Consider the following 21,438-nt stretch of genomic DNA (forward strand, 5'->3'; position numbering starts at 1 on the left):
AACCATCAATTGTCTTTGGATTGTGGGAAGATTTGGACTGTGGGTAACAGAAACGCACCCCATAAACCGAAACAAAGTGGTGGAAAAATATTGTTTCAAATCTCATAAAAACTTAAATGTGTCTAAAAATTTAATTTAAAGTGAAGAAGACAAAAAAATGCTAACAGGAGGTGAAATGGTCTGCTTCCAGGTGTTTGTAGCAGTTTTTCTTCTGAATGTATTAAATCTCTGCAGGATCAGTGTGAGCATCTCTGAAGTAAGAGAGCTGTGCTGATTTATGCATATGTCTCTGCAGAGACGCAGCTTGGGTTTTATCCACAGCTGTCTAACATTGTGACAGGTAAGCTGTCAAACATGGAGGTTTCAAATAGCTTTTTGTTGTTACACAGTGACCGTCCTCAGGATGAGCCCTGGGTTTCATCACAGGCATTTTATCTTATATCTGAATATTTTTTTATCACGCCAAATTATTATTATTTTTTTTTATTATCCAGTCTCACAGTGGGCTGTGTGTTTGTAGCAGTTATTATATTATTATGCATACTTTGACATTAAAGCGTACACCAAAATATGGCCATACGTAGACTAGTAACAAGGAGTGCACAATGCTGATTGGATAAATTTCTATAACATAGAGAGTATCCAGAATTTTCATCAGCTTCACAGACAGATACGCTGTTTATTTGGACTGATATGGAACTATCCTCTTTCTTATGCATGCTCCATTGTGGTCTCATAATCAGCTTTTGACTTGTGTTTGGTGCTGTGACAGTCATTAAATTAATCTGCTGTCATGAGTGATTGCTGGGGCATTATTATATGGAAATTTAGAGTGGCTGATATTTTGGTAGGTTGAGCAGTGCAGTAGCTCTGTCATGCAAGTGAATGGGGGGAAGGGATTGCCTTGAAAAAGTCAGAGCCCTGAGGCCCTGTTGTACTTTAATTTGCCCTTGTATTACAACCTCTGTTTTCTCCACACTCTTAGGGTTGACTGAAAGCTAAGCTACCAAATCTTACATTATGCATGTACACAGTTTTCATGGATGACATTGATTTTTCAAAACAAGAAAGACAAGCGCTGTATGAATCAGTCTCTTTCATCGATGTTTATTAAAATTATTCATGCATTAGCTGTTTTGGAGGTCAGCTGAAATACAAAGAAACCAAGCATTTCTCATGGCCAGTAATGAAAGTGAAAAAAGTGAAGTCAATAGTGGAAACAGCCACTTCTGTGAAATTAGCCATAGCAGGCAGTTGCATTCCATGTAGAGGAATTCTACCTAAAGCGCTCTTAGTCATATTATTTAAAAATTAGCTGCACATTCAATTGAAACAAATAATCAACTAGGCAAACACTGCTGCTACCAAAGTGAAGATGCACTTTTCTGCAAGAAAGTGCTCCAGGCTGCCAAATAAACAATGCATGTCAGTGGTTTGCAGATACCCCTCATAAATAAGTCAGTTTCTGTGTTGCAGGATAAATTTTCATTAATATTCAAGGTGACCAAAGACTGAACATTAACAACTAACACTATTCCCCTTTTTAAGGTGTTAACAAAGAAATCTGTGAATTTCTTTTTATTTCCAGTGCAGTGAATGAAGAGAAAAAGAGCAACATCACCAGTTTAAATGCTTACCATTTGATGGCTATCACTAGACCTTGACTAAAAGATCATGCTTTTATTTATGTATAAATAACATTTTCTGCTCAGGACAAAAATCTAACTCAAAGCAAATCCAAAAAATAGCTCTGCATTTGCTAAATACTTCAAAACTAACAGCATTTTTCTCAGTGGAAGTTACACTTAACATCTCTTGCTAATATTTATGATAAACACTTGTAACTGTAATTAGGAAAACAACCCATACATCTCTGTTACCCTGTAACCACTCATACCCACTTCATAATGAACCCCAAAAAAGCAAAAAGCAAAATCAAAACAGTGACAACCATTAAAAACTGTCCTTGGTCTTCATTACAAGGGGTAAAATCAGCAGTAATTCCTCGATCAGATTGTTCTGCAGTGGTCATGGGTATTTATTGGCTCCAGCTCTCATTGTCAGTGATGGAAATGTGGTGGACATACAATTTTTTTCCCCCTTTTTTATTTCATGTCCAAGTACTTAAACCAATAACAGTGCATATGAGAGAAATGTTAAGAGATGCCTGACAACAACATGATAAAAGTGTCAATAACCCATACGATTGTACCATTAACAGGATACATTTGTAACCTCACAAAATTCATATTTAAATTAGACTGTGAGAAAAGTCTTGGATTTCCCTTTTCTGACATTTGGCAAGTTAATAATAAATATAAAAAAAAGAGGATGAATTTTAGCTTTCCCCAAAGACAAAATCTTTACACAGACAGTGTAGTGAAGCAGAGTGCGAGTACATCAGTCGTTGGTGGGCTTCATTTGGTATGCAACAATAAAAACGATTTAAATAAATGATCCCTGACAGGTGGCTTCAGAGGGCCTCAAATACAGCTGCAAAGCAGAGGGACAAAGTCAAGGCAAAATAAGCACTAATGCACCAAAAACACAATGTCAAAGTAATCTCAGTTATTTTCACTTTGACACAATTCATAGGAATTCATTAGCTGTTTGAGTTGCTACCAGGCAGATTTGGGAACAACATCCAGCCAACTACTATGGGAAAATGCATAATTTATACCATTTTTCTTTCTAAGAGAGCAAAAATGGCATCGTTTGGACGAAAAATATTTTTCACATTATAACCCAGATGGTAGATTTGTTGATTCAAAAAATAATTCTGCATCCAGGATGAAACAGCAGGAAACAGAAACTAGCATAGATCTACTTAAAGGAACACTATGAATATGTGACTTAAGTAAATTAGGTTGGAAAAGGCTGTACTCAGTTGTACTACAAGAAACTGAATGGATGATACGTTTGTTGTATAATGTACAAAATACTGTATTTGTTAGTTTTGATCAAAAAAGATTCTCAGCTCTCAATCTGAATAAAAAATATGAATTAATTAAGTGAATGTATTAACCAGATGTTTTAGTTGCTTCATAGGTGCAGCATATTTAGACAAACTGCTCTCAGTAAAGGGAACTAAATATTGGAATAGCATACGAATGGCAATGAAAGAAACCTCTACACATCCTTCTTCTAAGGCATATCGCAAACAATGCATGATGGCAAACTAGATCTGTGGTCACATTTAGCTCATCTTTGTAAGATACTGAATTTGCTTTTGTTTTTGTTGTGTATCTTGGTTATTGTAAAGTTTCATTTGCCCAGGGACCACATATGTCTTTGTGCATGGCATTTGCCTGTTCTACCTGTGCCTGCATGGGTCCTCTCTGGGTTATCCAGCTTCCTTCCACAGTACAAAGGCCCACAGATGTCTGCTGAGCCCAGGACCTTCTTGCTGTGAGATGACTGCATCACTGGGTAGCCTAAAAAAGAGGCAAATCATCATATTTTTCTTTGAAAATTGATGGATGATCACTAGATGGTTTTTACATCAGTATTTACACAGTGAATCTGCTGATGACACACAGAAATATTTGAAAATGCTGAGTAAATGTTATCCATGGAAATATTTACAGTCAGCTTGGTCATTACCCTACAGGGGCACTGAGAGTCATCCTGTCACTTTATAAAGTCTATGCAGAGTAGAAACTTTTTGGAAATGTCATGCTTTTTAGAAATGAAGTAATGATAAGCTTAATGCATGGTAATTATTGCTTGCACACCTCCGGGATACTGAGATAAGAAAGCATGCTCTCCCACCCATCCCCCTGGAGATTGCAGTTAGGGTTCATCAGGATAGAATCCTCATGGCACATGAGCACTTTCCTTCCTCATGCAGTTGGACTTCTTAACATACCCTACACCCCACTCGCAACCCTACCATTGGTCAGGACATAGCTGATGTGTTACAATAACACACTTATTTGCGCAGGCTGTAACATTTTACACACTGGTTTCATTAGAAACTTTGCAGATCATGCCGTCACTTACATTTTGCACATCTCACTGCTGCTGTCAAAAACATGCATCCAGGCTCGAAAACTTCCTTAAATCTTATCCTTATCTGTCCCTTTGCAAGTTGTACCTCAATCAGATGTTTTTAGTGTTTTACTGAAAAGTGTATAAATATTTGCCAGATGTTTTAGTCAGTAAGCTTCTGTCATAATAAAGGCTGGAGATTTAACCACTCTTCCTAGCAAAATTGGTAGAATTTATTTAAGATGGTTTGTTAGATTATAGATCATGATGCTACCATCACCATGCTTGACATGAAGGTTACCATTATTGACTGCAGGTTGTTAAGATTATGAAGCTTCACCCTTACTCCTGTGTCTTGTCTTCTTGTCAATCTTCCTCCCGTCTCACCATTAAACTTTTCTCCAGACTTGGGAAGCTTGGTTTCCACCCTCTTAGTCCATCTACAACTTGCTTCATTGTGGACAGTGATGCTCGTGTTACAACAATTTCCAGTGCATGGCAGGCTTGAGACTTGGATTATTTCTGATCAGCCTAACCAGTTTCCTAACTTTCCTCTTATCCTCTCAATTTTATCCCAACTTAAATCTCTTCTCTGTCTTCTGTCTCTGTCTGTTCACTGAGTTTGTTGGACTTTCTCCGTTCTGATTGTATTGGTCAATCAGAATGAATGCTTTTGTTTTTTTTCCTGGCAAAGAGAAACTATCAGTTTTACTTTATCATAATCACTAGTGTGGCATTAATAGGCCTTGGTCTTGGTCTTGTGAACTTAAAAGATACTTTGGACTCTTCAGTACCATTTATTCAAATATTTTAACGAGTGTATGTATATATTTGAGGCTATACATAGAGTTTTAAGCCTGTGTGGATTAGAGAAAATCCAAACTAAATTCAAACTTGTTAACCTAATTCTTTTCTTTAAAAGTCATTTTAAAGTCATTAAAGGTGCATGCTGTACAATCATTCCACCCTGAAAGAACAGAAATCATCAAAACCCCAAATTACCATGACATTCATGTTCATGATGGTTTTATGTAAACATCTGACCACATCTGGATATTCCATTTCTGTACCACTCTTTGCACGGCACCAAGCCAACTTCTCTTTGTGTAAAAGCTTGCCAATAAATGTAATTCTGACTCTGAATGACCTTTTTGCTGACGTATAAATACTCAAAATACTCAATGCATGTTCTTTGTGCACGATATGATGAGAGTGGTTTTCAGCTTCTCACTTTCAGAAACGTTTAAAACTAAAATTACACTTCAATAAGATGCAGGCAGCTTCAGTCCATATCTCTAGTTTCTCTATCACAGTGCTTACTCATTCATATGCAGCCTGCCTCCCTGCTCCTGAAAAGCCTCTCTCACATTCCTGAGTGGCTGCATGGTAAGTCATCATGGCAGATAAAACAAGCACAGCGACGTGATCCAGGAATAGTTATATTAACTGTGATAATGCCACAAAGACCGCCGTATTATCTACTTCTTCATTCAGAAGAAGTGAGATATTTACACAGTATTCACATCAACGTGTGAAAACCCAATTTAGACAGAGAAATTACTTCTCTCACCTCCTCATTATGTGTTGGTTTCAAATGACAGATGACTGCGCAGCAATGTCGGACTTTTCAAGTGGACAATAAAGAGTATTTTTTAGACAGGTGGTGTTTTATCAGCCCTGTTTTTCTTGTCTTTTTGTTTGAGTACAAAGACTGGAGGTGGCGAGAAGAAAAAAAAACAATACCTGAGGCTTTCTGTCATAAACCAAGATCATTGTTTCGATTTGGCAGTTTTTTTTATTAGTGTTTTAAAGGTGTTGCCATATTGCCATATACATTTTAGAAGCAATAAATATTTATATCTGTTTATAATTGGTTGGAGTTTAGATGTTCCCATGCTTGGACTCGAATGTATCAAATGAATATAGAGATGAAGAAAATTTTAAGCCTAGAGTTTGATTTCTAGCTTCCATGAGCAGAGAATAAATTGTTCTGGACGCTGGAGGAGTTCGGACTAGTGTATATAAATACTTGCAAATTACAACTTCAGACCTAATTAAAAGGACTTATGTTTTCATGCTATGAAGCACTATTGCCAGCAGGAATTTATGCTGTCAAACCAAAGCCAGTGTAGTGCTAAAATCTTTAGATGTGATTACAAGAGGGCGTAAACTCATTATAATTATAATTCTTCATTGATTAAAGCTGATTGACTAAAATACTTGGAAAATAATACAGATGGTGATTAGCTTGTATGTTTAAAGTGCTTATAGTTTTGTGCATTGACCTTATTTTAACCAGTTTATGGTGCATATGTTGCATTTATTGCCATAAAAATATTTTCATGTATTTTTGGGACAGTTTCTGGATCTAGATTTCGCTCAGAGTAAAGATTAAAGTAACAGCGCTGAGAATCAGACCTTTAATTTGAAGTCATCCTTTAAATTCCTGTATCATCCCTCACTGTGCTGCTTTAGCTGATTTGCAGTGACTGAGTAACTGTGCTGGGGATCCCGTCACTGACCACTGGACCTGAACTGTTGGATTACACGATGACAAACAGACCGTGAGCAGGAGCCCCGAGCCTAATGGGACCTAAGATGACTCTTTTTCTCAAATGTTGCTGGAACACAATAGCCCAGCCTGCAGTGGGTTTTCCACAGTTTTCCACCAAATGATTCGAGCACACTAGAATTTCTTTAAGTCCTCTTAATGACTAAAGTACCTTGCTTTGGCGCTGTGACATAATGAAAGCTTTCTCACTCCTCTCTCCCTCTCTTTTTCTCTTTCGCTCTCTCTCTCTGACTGTGTGTGCCTCTCTCCCTCATTTACTTCTTTCCCCTCACTCTGCAGAGTGCAGCCAAACAGAGAGCAGCCTTGCTTCTGGTGCTATCTCTTTGGAGCCAGGCGGATGTTGGTAAGCACGTTGGACGCAGAAGCAAAAAAATTCATCAGGGATCTGGGGAGTGAGAGAGTCTGGAGGACTGAAGTAAAGAGGAGTGGAGAGGCAGACTGTCTCCCTCCTTCCCCGTGCTTTTCTTCAGCATCGTTTCACTTCGTCATGGATCTCTGGAGTAAAACAGTCCTGGGAATTAATGCACATGTCGCCCTTATATTATTCAGCTTGTATGGGGCAGTGAAAGCTGGTGAGTAGAATGAGATGTCATGTAAAGTTGTTTTTCAGTTTGCATTAATACAAGTAGCTCATTTGCCTTGGAGTTGGAGTTTTTGAGCTCTCAGATATTTTGCATTCTGTGTGTCATCCATAAAAACTAACTTTGCTGTTCTACATGCTTTTTACAAAAACAATATCTGGATTTGGGAAAATGCACTCAAATCTTTTCATTGATTTTGTTTCGGTTAAAAGGAGGCACTGGGAACCAGTGCATGAAGCATGGGGGTGGGAAAAGCGAACAAGAAACAATTTCTTCTCCCAAACCTTATTAAGCAGTTGCCCTTGAGCAAGGCACCTGCTCCAGTGAAGCTGTATACTTTAGAAGCATGCACATTGTGAACCAGGGAAAAAAGATGAAATAAGTTGTTGTTTTTTACTTTAATAATTCTTCATTTATTTCCTCTTAGTAGCATATAGATATCAAAATGCTCAGAGTGTGAGAAAAAAATGCCTGTTTGTTTCTGAAAACTTAAACTTCAGACTAAATTCATTAAGTTTTACTATTTTCATCTTTTTCTCCCTGTTTGTGTTTTGCAAATTCTTTTGCAGTAACACGTTTCTTTTGATTTATTTCTCCCTTTTTTGTTTTGAATCACTTGCCACATGTTTCTTCTGATTTGGAACTTTTGAAGCATAATTGCTGATGATTTAGCAAAGCATAAATGATCAACTGTACGCATGAATCAAAGTATCCTGCCCTCACAAAGTGAAATATATCCTAAAATGCTTGTGTCACATAATCCCACTACACCACTGGGATCCAGATCACACACTGTTTTGATGGAAATATTAACAGAGGGATCACTTTACATCTGAGTTGTTTGCATGTGCCACACACTGGTGTATCAGTGACAAAGCTGCTAACACAGTGGAATGAAGTGGGCAAATTTCTCCTCTCCTAGAGGTGATGCCGTATTAAACTGTATTTTGAGTCAACATGCCTGAACAAATACGATTTATTAAGCTTTTCAGAAAGCACCACAGGCTTCATTCAGTGGAGGCAGCATTGGACAGGCAGATAAATGGTAGATATTACTACGTCAGGCTTATATTCCCCTTGACAGACAACAGCCGCTGGACACGGAGATGTGCTGATATTATGGGCTTTGAAAGAGTGAAAAAAAGAGATAAAGAGATTTCTCTGCCTTGGAGGAAATGGTTTGGGCTGAGCAAAGTGCCTATCAGAAACTATAACTAAAACAAAAGAAAATGCAGCGGTCTCTCTCAAATCAATAAGGCGTACTTGTAACCCATTTCTGCACTCTCAGAAAGCAAACATACAGTACATCATCCACTTAATAATCTCCAGTGCCCAGACCTCTCTCCACATTTTATTTGACTTTGTGTTAGTGCTGAGCCAGTGCCATAGGCAAGGTCTGACTCAAGCTATTTGTCAGAGTGAACAAAGGAGGTAAAACCGTCACAAGAGGGCAGATGCTTCTGTTTCTGCAGCTGGTCACAGTGACCCTGCCGTCCACCCGCTGCTTCTCCCAAAAGTACTGAAGCAGCAATGTTCTTTTGGGAGAAGCAGCAGGTGGATGGCTGGACAAACATTTCTGTGACATGACAATTCAGGCTTCAGACAGGTCTGTGATGGGCAGCCTGTATGCCCTATGAAGACTTCTAACGAATGAAAAGGCTCAACATCAACAACAGCAGGTGTTCTGATTAGTGGGTGCCAGCAAAGATTTCAAGAGAATACATAAATTATCTCAGGTTATAATCAGCTCATTAACGTTGTAGGAAGTACTTTGATATTAGCCATATCCCATCTTATGAATTCCAGATGATACCAGTAAAAAAAAAAAAAGTGGGTATTAAAGTGTACCCACATGGGAAGTGTTGTGTGAACTGGCGTGATGACCAAACACGGATGAAAATCAGTGACATTCTATGCCCAACTCTGAGGTAAGCAATTAAAGTAACTAAACTAAGAGCACAAGATACGAGTGATTGACACATGACAGAAGAGCATTAGAGGGTTACCTAGGCAACTGGAACCTGGAATGTGCGTTAGTAACCAATTGTCAGCTTCATAGTGATGCGAAAAAAATGTAATCGCTACCTGTGTGGAAGCGACTTTGTGATGGTCTGCACACATGGAAGCTTTGCTTCAATCAGTCATGTCCTACAGAATAATTTGGAAGATGCTAACAATGGACATACACACACTGGTAATTTAATGTATTAAGAATTAGCATAAGTGTCCAGTTTTAACATTCTTAGGGTTTTAGGGCTGTGTACACTGATGCACATTGATTGAGGAATAGTTTACAATTTTAAGTCATCCCTCTGGACCAAAGAACCACAAAGAAGAACTTTTTTTCCCTCCAGTGTGTTTCAATCAATTTGTGTTCACAATCTGTTTGTAATTTGCTCCTGATGAACTAAAACAGCTGCTCAGTTGAGGCCTTTGACTGTTTGTACAGTTATTTTCTGCAGATCATAGAAAGCGCAGATGCAATTTAGTGGTGGGATTTGTCCAGGATCACCAAGCTCCCTAATGAAGTCGTGGCTGTAGGAACAGCAAAGTAAAGACAGCTGATAACGAAAGCTCTGAGGAAGAAGGAAAGATGAAGCTGATATAGCTAATATCTCACTAACACTGCACCCAACTGTTAACATCTTATCAGAATCATTCACAGCCCAGCGTGACTAGATATCCTGCTCCAAGTCTCCTCAGTCTCACCTGAAGAAAGACAACAGTGGTTGATACAGATAAAACGACATCTTGTTTGGATGATAAAAGGCCACTTGACTAAATATCTGAAAAATTACTCACCTAAACACATTTTCCGTGTCTCCAGAGGCCATTGTAAAATAAAAATGACTCTTCTCATTAAATATGAGGCATTCATTAAATTCACGTCCAACTTTCAATAACCGTTTGTTTCTCATTTCAAACCAACAGTCAAAGTGGTTCTTTTTACTCACTGGTTACAAGTCTGCCGTAACCAACGAGAGTGAATTTTTTAACGATGACAGCAAAAAACCTTAGAGTGCTTAAGAAAGCCAACCCACGTTCCTTCCCTACAGTATATATAAGAAAATTTTAAGCAAAACTTTCCCATTATATTGCTGCATAATGATGTGGTTATTACTATAGCTATGATCCTACCACGAGTATGCTTTATTTATTTATTTCTCTGTCATCCATAAAATTAAAAGCTTAGGTTCTTTTCAACCACAGCCTTCCTCTGTAACACCGTGCTTCAAAGACATGTTTTTCCACTCCAAAATTGTCCCGCATAGGTTGTGTGAACCTGGCACATCCAGCTGAATGCACAGAACTACTTATCTCCTCCAATTATCTACACAACGTTCCTCCAAATACACATGCTGACAAACCATACCGCTAATGATTAGACAAAGTGCGCGTCCAGACTGCTGTGTCTGTTCACACAAGACTTTAGACACCTAAAAGAGGTGCGAGGGATGTTTTTTTTCTCTCTCTCTTCGTCTACTTGTCTCTAAAGTCCAACGTGGGATCATTAGCTCTTCACTCAGCTGATTTTGGACTCTGTGAAATGTGTGTTTCACCCGGGGCCTAATGACAGATAATACCACTTCTCTTCCAGCCTGTGTGTCTGTGCGTAGGAGCATGCATGCGCTGATGTGTGAAACGTGTGCATCCTCCGACAAGAGGATGTGTGAACATGATGAAAGCAGAGCAAAGGAATGCTAATAAGAGATGTGCCTGTGAATGCACACATGATGGCTAAAAAATGTTTACATAATGCATGAATCACCAGTCTTTCACACATACTAATAACCAAGAAGAGAGGTTTCCAAACTGAAACATATATACGGTACTTAAGTGGCAGTAGGTGCTGCATCTCGTAAAAAAAAAAAAAAAAAAAGCACGAGGAAGTGTTGTCTTCTTTAAGTTCAGTTTCCTTTTATAGTTGATGTCATGCAGGCACTTGTGGAGATTCCGGGGAAAACACAATAGAACAAGGAAAGTTTACAGTGACCTTAAATAGATCACCTTATTTTCAGACAGGGTAAAAAACAAAAATCTGAGGATATTTCAGCCTAATAAACTTAAACATGATCAAAGGCACGGGGGCTAAAGCTTATAGAAGACTGACATTAATCTCAAGCACGGATATTTATACCAGGAGAAGAAATTAGGACAATATATGTACATAATTAAAAAAAAACAAATGCAAAATGAACTTAAATTGCAGGAACTGAAACAGTCATATTAACGTGAAACTGCTATGTGAACCTTCCATGAAGAGTAGAAGTATTTCAGCCACCTTCTATTTTAACACAATAAATTAGCTGCCATACAGGACACAAGGTTCTTGCAGCACTTGTGTCACAAATGACACATTTAATGACACAAATTTGCAAGAAACATCTTAAATCGAGGATTTAACATATTTCTTGTTTACTGTGATTCACTTGCTTTGTGTAATCCATGGGGGGGGGGGGGATTAATACAGCATAGTATTGAGATATTTTTGCTTGGCAATATTGTATCGATACAGGAAAACCAAATATTGCTTTTCTATTAAATAAATTAAAATAATCTGGGAATAATATGAACAAGAGGATTCATCTCATGGATCACCATCTAATCTGCAATCATTCTCAGAGTGAGCTCAGCCAATCAGGAAGCTCTGTTAAGGTATGTCATTTCCTTGTTACCTGGAAGCAGGAGGTGAAAGTTTACCATCAATGCTTGAGCTAAGCTACCGGTGCTAAAGCTGCTGGTCATGAAAGAATAAACTTTTGAGTACTCTCTGCGGGGTTTTAAAAATATATTTACCAGCATAGCAGCAATGTATTCATGTTTAATATACATTATTAGCTCACTGATACAGTCACTACCCAATTTACATAATTTATGGAGTTTCCTGATTTTCTAATGGCTAACTTGAAATTTTGAGTTATTTTCTCAAAATATCGCCTTGTTTCAAGTTGCACTGATAGTTAGTGTATGAGGATTGACTCACTTTTGAAGCCAGCCTCAAGTGGCCACAAGAGGAAGTACAGTTTGGTCAAGCCGACATTCTTTTGGTCACAAACAGACTGAAGATACATTTTCTGACACAGCACATTTATGTGCTCATAACATAGTCTAATGTTCAAATATGAAAAACTGATTTTAACAGAAAACCTTCGAGCACTATAGAGTGTGTGTCTGTTTTTTAAACACATTTTGGAAAATAAAATCTATTCAGTACTCTCAAGATGATTAAATTTGGTTGAAAAATGCATGAGCTGGGTAAATTAGCACCTGCCACAAGCCAAATTCCAGTAAAATATATAAGTGGTTAGTATATTCCATTCATAAAATGAAAATCAGAAGTAATTATTTTGTCACTGGATGTTACATTTTCACATTTTATGATGTTAATTTCCCACCCTAGTCCTCAGAAAGATGTAGGCTGATGAGTTCCCAGAATGGGCATCAAATAACACCCTGGGCAGATGACCAGTACATCATAGGTCCAACACATCAAGACAGTGATTAGCAATGTGGCATCACAGCCAAAAGGTCCTGGGTTTGAATCTAAAGCCCGGCTGTCCCCCATCACTGTGAATGTTGATGTTCTCCCTGTCCCTGTGTGGGTTCTGTCTAGATACCATGACTTCTTCCCACAGTACAAAGACACGCACATTACATTAACTGGTGATGCCAAATTGGCTGTAGGTGTGAATATGAGTGTGAAAGTTTAGCTCAAATTCAAAACTAGGGATTTTTGTCGAATGAGCTTTAAAGAGATTTACACTAGACAAAGTGGGTAATTAATGAAATGCTGGATATGTGATTTTCCTTCAAGATTTGATTTGATTTCAGACTGTCCATTTCACATAGAATATCCAGATTAAATTTTTACTTTTCACTGTTTTGATATAAACAAACCTGCAAATTTCATTAGTGAGGAAAGTGTTGTGCATTTCTTTACGCCTTTGATGTGATGGTGATGAATGATTCATGAGACACTGGTTTGTGACAGCAGAGATGAGAAAAGTGAGAGGAAGCTAAGGAGAACCCCTTGTCATATTTCTTCTTTAGTGTCATTTATGAAAATGTGTGTTCAGAGAAGGCGAGTCATGAATGTGAGTTGATGAAGTCAAGGCCACGTTACGGCGGCGGCACCCATCAGAGTAAACTTGGAGCTGTCAGTCAAGAATCAGGATTTATTAACCCAGAGACAAGTAGTTAAGTGATAAAACTGACAGTGCTGTGCGGTCCATCCATCTGAGTTTGTGACACACTGATATTTGCTCAAGGCCAATGCCCCTGAATCTCTGGCTCCCTAAACACACACTCATTTATCACAGGGTCCTGTCATCACTGTAGATCATGTGTAGCTGGTCCAAGAATCTGTCAAACTCTGCTAAGATCATTGTGTTCGGTCACCGCATTGTTGTGGGTCCTAGTTTGTATAAGAAGAGAACTTCAATTTACTGGTTGAAGATTTAAACCTTGCTGTAAAGAATCACTTGAACAAAGTGTGAGAATCCCAACATACTAGAAGAATAAAGTGATGTTAAATCTAACTCAGGGCCAGATGCATTCTTTTCAGATTTCTAAAACTCTCAAGGATCTCAAAAGTTCGATTAGCCAGATTTAAAATCCCATCATTAGCTATGAGCAGAGTGGCTCCATAGTGTCATGGTTAATACATTCAGCTTACAAGCAAATATTCTTGTGAGCACTTCCAGTGGGGGAGGGATGTGTGTCTGGAAGGCCATCTTCCATCAAATTTGTGTGAAATCAAATATGCAGACTCATCATGTCACATTTAGAACAAGAAAAGGAAATTCAGTGCATTCTTATTTAATTTGGACGTAAAATCAATCTTTGCACAAAAGGTTATTAGACATGGTAATGAAGACAGCAGGAAACAGAAAAGTTCTTATAAGAAGATTGGAAGATTGTTCGTGAGTAAAAATCCTTTCTCCAAGGACACTGGCTTTGTTTGTTGGACCATGATGGTTTTGTGATAATTTTATATTATGAAGCCTCTCTGAAAACATCGTTGAAGGGTAAATATGTGGTCCTCCACAGTATATTTAAAAAACAAACAAACAAAAATCAGCCTCTCTTTTTGTTTTAACTTGCTCTTTGTTAAGCTTGTGGTTGGGTTTAGGAAAAAAAAAAATTGGGTTAACCCCAAATAATAACCCCATGTTACAAAGCTCTATTTCTATTTTGCTACACTGCCAAGTCACACCCTGACAACATGACCCCAAAAACAAGATTTTCACAGTTTTTGAGCTTATTCTGTAAAAATACTACCCTTGTACCAACGCAGCTGTGACATTTTGCTCCAAGGCTGAGCTCATGCACTGTATCTCTCTCATTAGCTGATAGACATGTTGTACCTACATGCATTTCTTCGTAAAAAAAATAGAATGTGGAACTCTTCAGTTACATAAAAGCCTTTCTACAGTACTTCTGGGTCATAGTTTATTATTTATAATGTACTGTTATAATACTTCTACTTGTTAGTTTTAATTAGTAAGCATGCAGTATTCCTTCTGTGTTTGGTGTTGTACGTATTTATTCTGCACGTACCGTACATTGTTTACCGGTCATTTATTACACCTGCCCTGACTGTAATGCATAAACTTTGGGTTGATTTAATGGATGTCGCTGACAGCTGAATGTCATCTCTAACATGCATATTTTACGAAGTACAGGGACAACGTAATGTATTCATAATTCAGAAATAATTTAGCTTGCCACATGTATGCTTCGTCATCCTCACATTCCTTTAGACTGCAAATCATCTTCTGCAACCTACCACACTCAGAGCTGCCACTGTAATTAGATTAGATGCAGCATCGTGGCAAATGTGAGAGCGGTTGAAATGCCAAGACATAATCTGATATTGAACACCTCGGGATAAAGCTGAGTCAAAGCTAAAACTTTGAGATGTAAGAGAAATATATATCTGACAAGCAGTTTAACGATTCAGTAAATGAGGCTGAAGAAACAGCAGAGAAAGATGAGCGTGCACCTGCAGAGTACTTTTTTCTGAAACTTTCAGTTCCATTCATTTTATGTTACTTCAGTATATGATCAGTTTGAGAATAGCATCCCAGCAGCTGGCAAAGATTCAAAGACAAAAAACAGCTGAGAAAACTCCTACTGTAACTAATGTGACCCCAAATTATGAATAGGCTAAAACTTGTGCATTTTACATAATAATAATTAGCTGGTGACATAAATATTTCTCACTGATTAAAATCTAGCATCATCTCATTTGAATTGTTTTCATCCTTCCCTCTCATGCATACTAATCCCACTTCCAGAAGCAAGCAGAGAATTGTTTGTAATAATCATAAAATCTGTCAGAGGCGCAGGCAGCCATGGTTATAAATGCATCTCTCTGAGATGAGATAATGAGTAGCAAACATTGTTTCATTTAGGGAAAATCATATAAGAATATGATCAGTAACCTAATTCAGTTCAAGTTTAATGTATAGAAAATAAGATTTTCCAGCAACACTTAAATAATTACAAATACGTGCAAAATTTATTTTTTCTTCATAAATAAAAGACAATATAACAATTATTGTTGCATTAACGTTGCATCCTGTCATGTTGTTGGGTTTTTGGTGTATTTGTTGGCTTCTGGTTTCCATGCTTACCTTTTCCTCGTCTCCCTTTTGTTTTTGTTTGTTTTACTGTATCTCCCTGTGTTTGTGTACTCTGTGTGTGCTTATAGTGTCAGTTGTATTATTAATTCTAGTTCTAGGGTCACTGCTTGTTACAGCCCATTTAATTTTAATGATATAGGTACACTAACCGCTCCCTTTGTCTGGTTCACCTGTTCAGCTGCTGGTGAACGTTCAAACCGAGCATCAAGATGGTTGAAGAAATATGATTTAAGTGACTTTGAATGTGAAATTGTTGCTGATGCCAGACAGACTTGGTTTGAGTATTTCAGAAATTGCTAATGACGCTCCAGAAATGAAAAAATATCCAGTGAGCAGCAGTTCTCTGAGCCAAAATGCCATGCTGATGCCAAAGATCAGAGCAGAATAGCCAGACTGACAAGCTGATAGGAGGCCAACATCAACTCAAATACCCACTGTTACAAAGGTGTGCAGAAGATTATCTGTAAATGCACAACATGTCGAACCCTGAAGGGCTACAGCAGCCACAGAAGACCACAGCGAGTGCCACTCTTGTCAGCTAAGAAAAGGAAACTAAATAATGCTATAATGTGCACAGGCTCACTAAATTTGGACAGTTGCCACATCTGAATCCAATAGAGCACCTTTGCGCTATGGGGATGTGGTAGAACGGGAGATTTGCATCATGGATGTTCAGCCAAGAATTCTGCAGCAAATGTGCGATGCTATCATGTCAATATGAACCAAACTCTCAGAGTAATGTTTCCAGTACCTTGTTGAATCAATACCATGAAAAGTTAAAGTAGTTCTGAAGGCAAAGTGGGGTCCAAACTGGTACTAGCAGTGATTGGTGAGTGTATATTCCAAAGATTTTCCTTGCGCTTGTTCCTTTTGTTGTTGTTGTACTTCCTTTGTCTATCCACATGTTTACATTGTGTTCACATGCTCAAAAAATTAAGTGAACCTTCAGACATTGAATCTTATTGAATGAAATTTTAAAGTTTTAAATCTCTACTAACATATATTGTGCACTTTGTTAAGAAAACCAGGAAAAGGTCAGTGGAAACCAAAATAAGTATTAACCCTTTGAGGATTGGTTTAAAAAAGGGGGATATACTTAATTTATCCCAAATTTAGGAAATTACTAATATTATCAAGTTTTGAAGTATGTCCTCCCAACAGGAAGTCTTATATCCTCTCCTGCGTCAACAGACCTTACTAAAAATGTGTTTGTGTGTAACGATGAATCCCTGCCAACTATAAAAGTGCTGATCATTAGTATACCTATGGACTAATCTACTTGTGCATTACTAGTTCAGGAACCAATACAATGAGACACAAGAAAGAAAGGCTGATGAACGCTGTAAAATAAAATCTTTTGTTGATAGTTCTATAAACTCCTCGGGGTAGAGGCAGTAGCATGAAGCCATAATGAAGTATGGAGTTAAATATGGAGGTTAAGGCAGTTGGTGTAACTGACATATAAGTTATGCACTCAATCTGTCTTTAACGCACAAATGTACAAAGATCAAATGGCTTCAGGTGTATAGCAACAGCTTAAGAGAAGTCCACGCTGTCCTGTCTTTGCACTGTTGTAAATTTAGTGTAAATTTATCTGCTGGTAAAATCCAGTTTTTGGAATTTGCCTCTTGGTTATTTTCTCAGATGGGAAATACTAAAAACTTGCAAAACGATAATAAAAATGTCATGCTGTGACAAAAAAAGGGTTCCCGTTCACGCATATATCATTAACTAGTAGCTCCCAGTTATTCCAACAAATGATAGACTTAATGTGATGAGCTGAATATTCAGTATTTCAAAAATGCTAAACAGGAACCATCAACAAGCTCTGCCAGCAATGTACTAATGAAATGTTTTTGTTCTTTTAGTATGTTCCTTTTGAATTCTGTGCTGCACTACATGAGCAGTTGGGAGTCCAATATTTCATCAGTAACTAAAGTCTGTGATGTTTTGCATTGTTTTTGCCATATTCTGTAACCTTTTCAGCACTGCAGAACCAGGGGTTTCAGTTTTTTGTCACTGCAGATGGGATGAAAGTTAAACGTGTATGCTCCTCTGGTACTCAAAGGATTACAGTCACCTGCACATCTCAAGTAAAGGTCTGTTTCTCACTTGAAAACATTTTCGTAATGTAGACAGCTCTCTTGATATGCTGCCAAAATCTTATTGAATCTAAATTTGGTCAGAAAATATGCCTCACCGAGCGGCCACTTTTTTCTTTGCCCTTGGCCTAAATTATATGCGAATGTGGCAAGTATTGTACCTAGGACATGCATGAGCGAACACAAGGTTTTGCAGCAGCATGAAAGACTTCTACCTGTCTTGTTCCCTAAATATTCCTGCAATGAGCACAAAGATACTTCGATGTTGTTAGAATTCTGCACCATACATAGGGGTCAGGCCCTCCCACCAGGGGAGGAAGCCACAGTTTCTGCTCAGTGCAGCAGCCCACTGGAGATTTAATGCGTAGCACATTTCTAGAGAGGACATGAACTACATATTTCTTTTCCTTTTTCCTTCTTTGATTTCTCTCTGGTCTCTGTTTTATTTTATTTGTAACCAGGAATTTCCAGAACCTCATATTTGCATACTAAAGAAAAACATTGTCTCTGTGAACTTATTTTTATCTGTTACTCTTAAAGAATGCACTGCGAAAATTCCTCAGTGATTGTGGTTCATATTTTTTTTAGAATTGAAGACGTGTCTAGGATGAGGTGGAACATCTTCCCTAACTCAAAGAACTCTGGTTGGCTTTATTGTACACGTCAACATGTGCACGTTATTATGTCCATATTGACATGACACATCCCACAGCTGCCACAGATTTGTCAGCGACACAACTATAATGCAATTATCGCAGTCCAGCACATTCTAAAATTGCTCTACTGGACTGAAATCTGGTGACAGTGAAAACCATTTCAGTACAGTGAACTCACTCTCATGTTCAAAAAGACAGTTTAAAACAGTCTGAGTTAGATTAAGTGTTATTCTGCTGGAAGCAGCCATCAGAAGATGGGTATATGGTCATAAAGGGATGGACATGGTTAAGCAACAGTACTCATTAAAATGATACCCGACTGGTACTAAAGTATACCAAGAAAATATTCCCCCCACCATTTTACCATTACGGTGATACATGGATCCATGTTGTTTACACTAAATTCTGTGTGTAGCCTCAGTTTCCCGTCAGGAATGCAACCCAGTGTGGTCTTCTGCTGCTGTAGCCCATCTGCTTCAGTGTTTGATGTGTTTTACATTCAAACATGCTTTTTTGCATACCTTGGATATAACAACTGATTACATTTCATTCTCTGTTGGATTTCTGTCAGTTTGAAGCAGTCTGGGCATTCTCCTCTCACACAACAAGTCATTTTCATCTAGAGTAAGGCCTCTGACGGGATTCTTTGTAAACTCAAGAGATGGTTGTGTAGGAAAATCACAGCAGTTTCTGAAATACTTGGAGCACATCTGTCACAAAAATCACCTTTCTTTCCTATTCAGATGCTTGGTTTGAACTTCAGTAGGTGGTCTTGAGCATGTCTACATGCCTACATGCTTTGAGCCATATGATTGGCTAAACTGAAATTTGTGTCAGCGAGCAGTGATTGCATTTCTGAAGGTGTTACACGATCAACAGCAACAGCAATGTAACACAGTCTAACACAATATGCAGCCTCAAATATAGCTCTACTTAACATCAGCATTAAGACATTATGTTTCATTGTTATGTATTTGAAAATAAATCTACTCATGTTGCCTATTTAAAAAAAAAAAAAAAATGTAATATGCTTCCATTAACATTTTGCAAGATATGACTTGCACTGGATACTGTGTTTGACAGTGAACTGAGCTACTGACCGGCAGTTTTTGAGTGGATAAGCATCTGTTTCAAACAATACCAGCATGCCAGGGGTGTTTATGACAGGCAGGACTGGAAACATTTTTTTTTAGCATTCAGTCACATCTCAGGAGCTATTCGATAGGCAGGCTACTGTCTCGAGCCAGAGATACATGCTGGAATGAAGGCAGGCAAGTCAGAGCAGAAGAGAGATCTCCCCGATGAAATGCCCCATTCTGCTACCTATATACACTAGCAAAAACGTGACATTACGAAGCTTATTTTAAATTAAAACACAACTGAAGACGCACTTACTTAATTGGGTCTGTGTATGCGTGCCATCATGAAAAATGCGGTCCTGAGATCCCAACTGTAGTGGGAAGTACCACAAGGATGGAGTTAAGTACTTCAACAGGTGTTTAGAAGTCTGTCTCTCTCTCTTTGGACAGATTTGTCAATACAAGTAGTCCCTAGGTGCTCACAAATAGAAATATAAACATCGTAATAGGCATTGCTGCCAGTGTGATGTCACTGCAAAATGGTCTCTGGTGCACATAATCACAGTGATCCAGAGACTCCACTATTATCTGTATAATAATTTATCATCTAGTAATTTTTCAAAATCTGCCCCTAAGCAATGCAAGACAGCCTGGCATTGCAAAATCCGAAATAAATAATATGCCAAATGATTAAATGTTATCCCCAGAAATATTTTGCTTTTTCCTTGTACACTTTTGGTATCTTGTGATTAAAGAAAGTGTAAAGGTGAGTGGACAGCTCTTTCTCTGGATGTCCGTATGTTACACCAAAACTTTAATAACTCCAATGGCAGTAAAAAAGCACAGGTGTTATTGTTTGTGGTCATGCTACGGAACTCTTACCCTGCTAATGGAAACAACTTCCTGGCGTGTATTACTGAAACACAAACTGTTGTATTTGCAATAAGTGCTTACAATTTTTGTTGGAGGATTTATTTAAAAACCTATTTTTCGCCTTTTTACAGCTTTATTTGAAAGGGTACAGTGAAGAGTGACAGGAAAGCAGAGGGAATGACATGGGGCAAAGGGCCACAGGTCAGACTCGAACCCGCCTGCTCATCCCAGTGAGCTTAACCGGCACCTTCTTGTTGGAGGATTGAGGAAGATTTGAGTTTGAGGCTCTAATATTTTTTTGCTGGGCATTACTGGCTAGAAAATAAAGTCAGTTAGACATTAAGCACCACTGTATTGAGAGTCCAGTATCATTAAGGAGCTCCATACCAATAAATCTCCTGACAGCTCTTGTTCATTTAGGTGAAGACACTCATGAATGCTTCTGCTATTTCACTGACAGAGTCAAGTTGACTCTATTTGGTGAGACAACACGATGGCAGGATGCATGAGAGAATGTGTGTAAAGTTCATTCTTTTGGATATATATTTATTTCATACATGCCATGGGCGTGCAGAGCACTGGGAGGGGTTCTCTTTTTATAGCACTCTCAAAGTCACAGGAGTTTTGAATATAAGAGCTGTCAGGGCTAATGATTCACAATATCACTATTTAGGCTGAGGGCTGTCAAGCTAGCACTCCATTAGTAGCCCTAACACCCAGTCCTCTGAGAGCCTACACTGTCTGCTTCTACATGGTCTTAAAAATACGCTAAGGCTGGAAACATAAATCTGGAAAAAGATAACCAAAAAAAGCAACATGGAGCAAACAGAATGAGTACCAGAGAATTGAATTGTACTGTGTGGTCTCTGTTTTATGTCTTAATTCTTCAACGAGAAACTGAGCTCCAGTTGAGTAAGCAGTAAATGTTCAGGCACGA

At 38.2% G+C, this 21,438-nt stretch overlaps 1 protein-coding gene across 1 annotated transcript in view; it reads left to right on the plus strand.

The window, feature by feature from the left end:
* The first annotated feature begins 6,853 nt into the window (after positions 1–6,853).
* The window catches only part of LOC134639959 (contactin-associated protein-like 4), a 78,786-nt gene continuing 64,201 nt past the window's right edge, over positions 6,854–21,438 (plus strand). Inside the window, exon 1 of the mRNA XM_063491488.1 lies at positions 6,854–7,134. Coding sequence (XP_063347558.1) covers positions 6,900–7,134 — 235 coding nt within the window. The 5' untranslated portion in view covers positions 6,854–6,899. The remainder of the gene's footprint in view (positions 7,135–21,438) is intronic.

The sequence above is a fragment of the Pelmatolapia mariae genome, linkage group LG13, assembly GCF_036321145.2.
Source record: "Pelmatolapia mariae isolate MD_Pm_ZW linkage group LG13, Pm_UMD_F_2, whole genome shotgun sequence".
Classification (NCBI taxonomy): domain Eukaryota; kingdom Metazoa; phylum Chordata; class Actinopteri; order Cichliformes; family Cichlidae; genus Pelmatolapia; species Pelmatolapia mariae.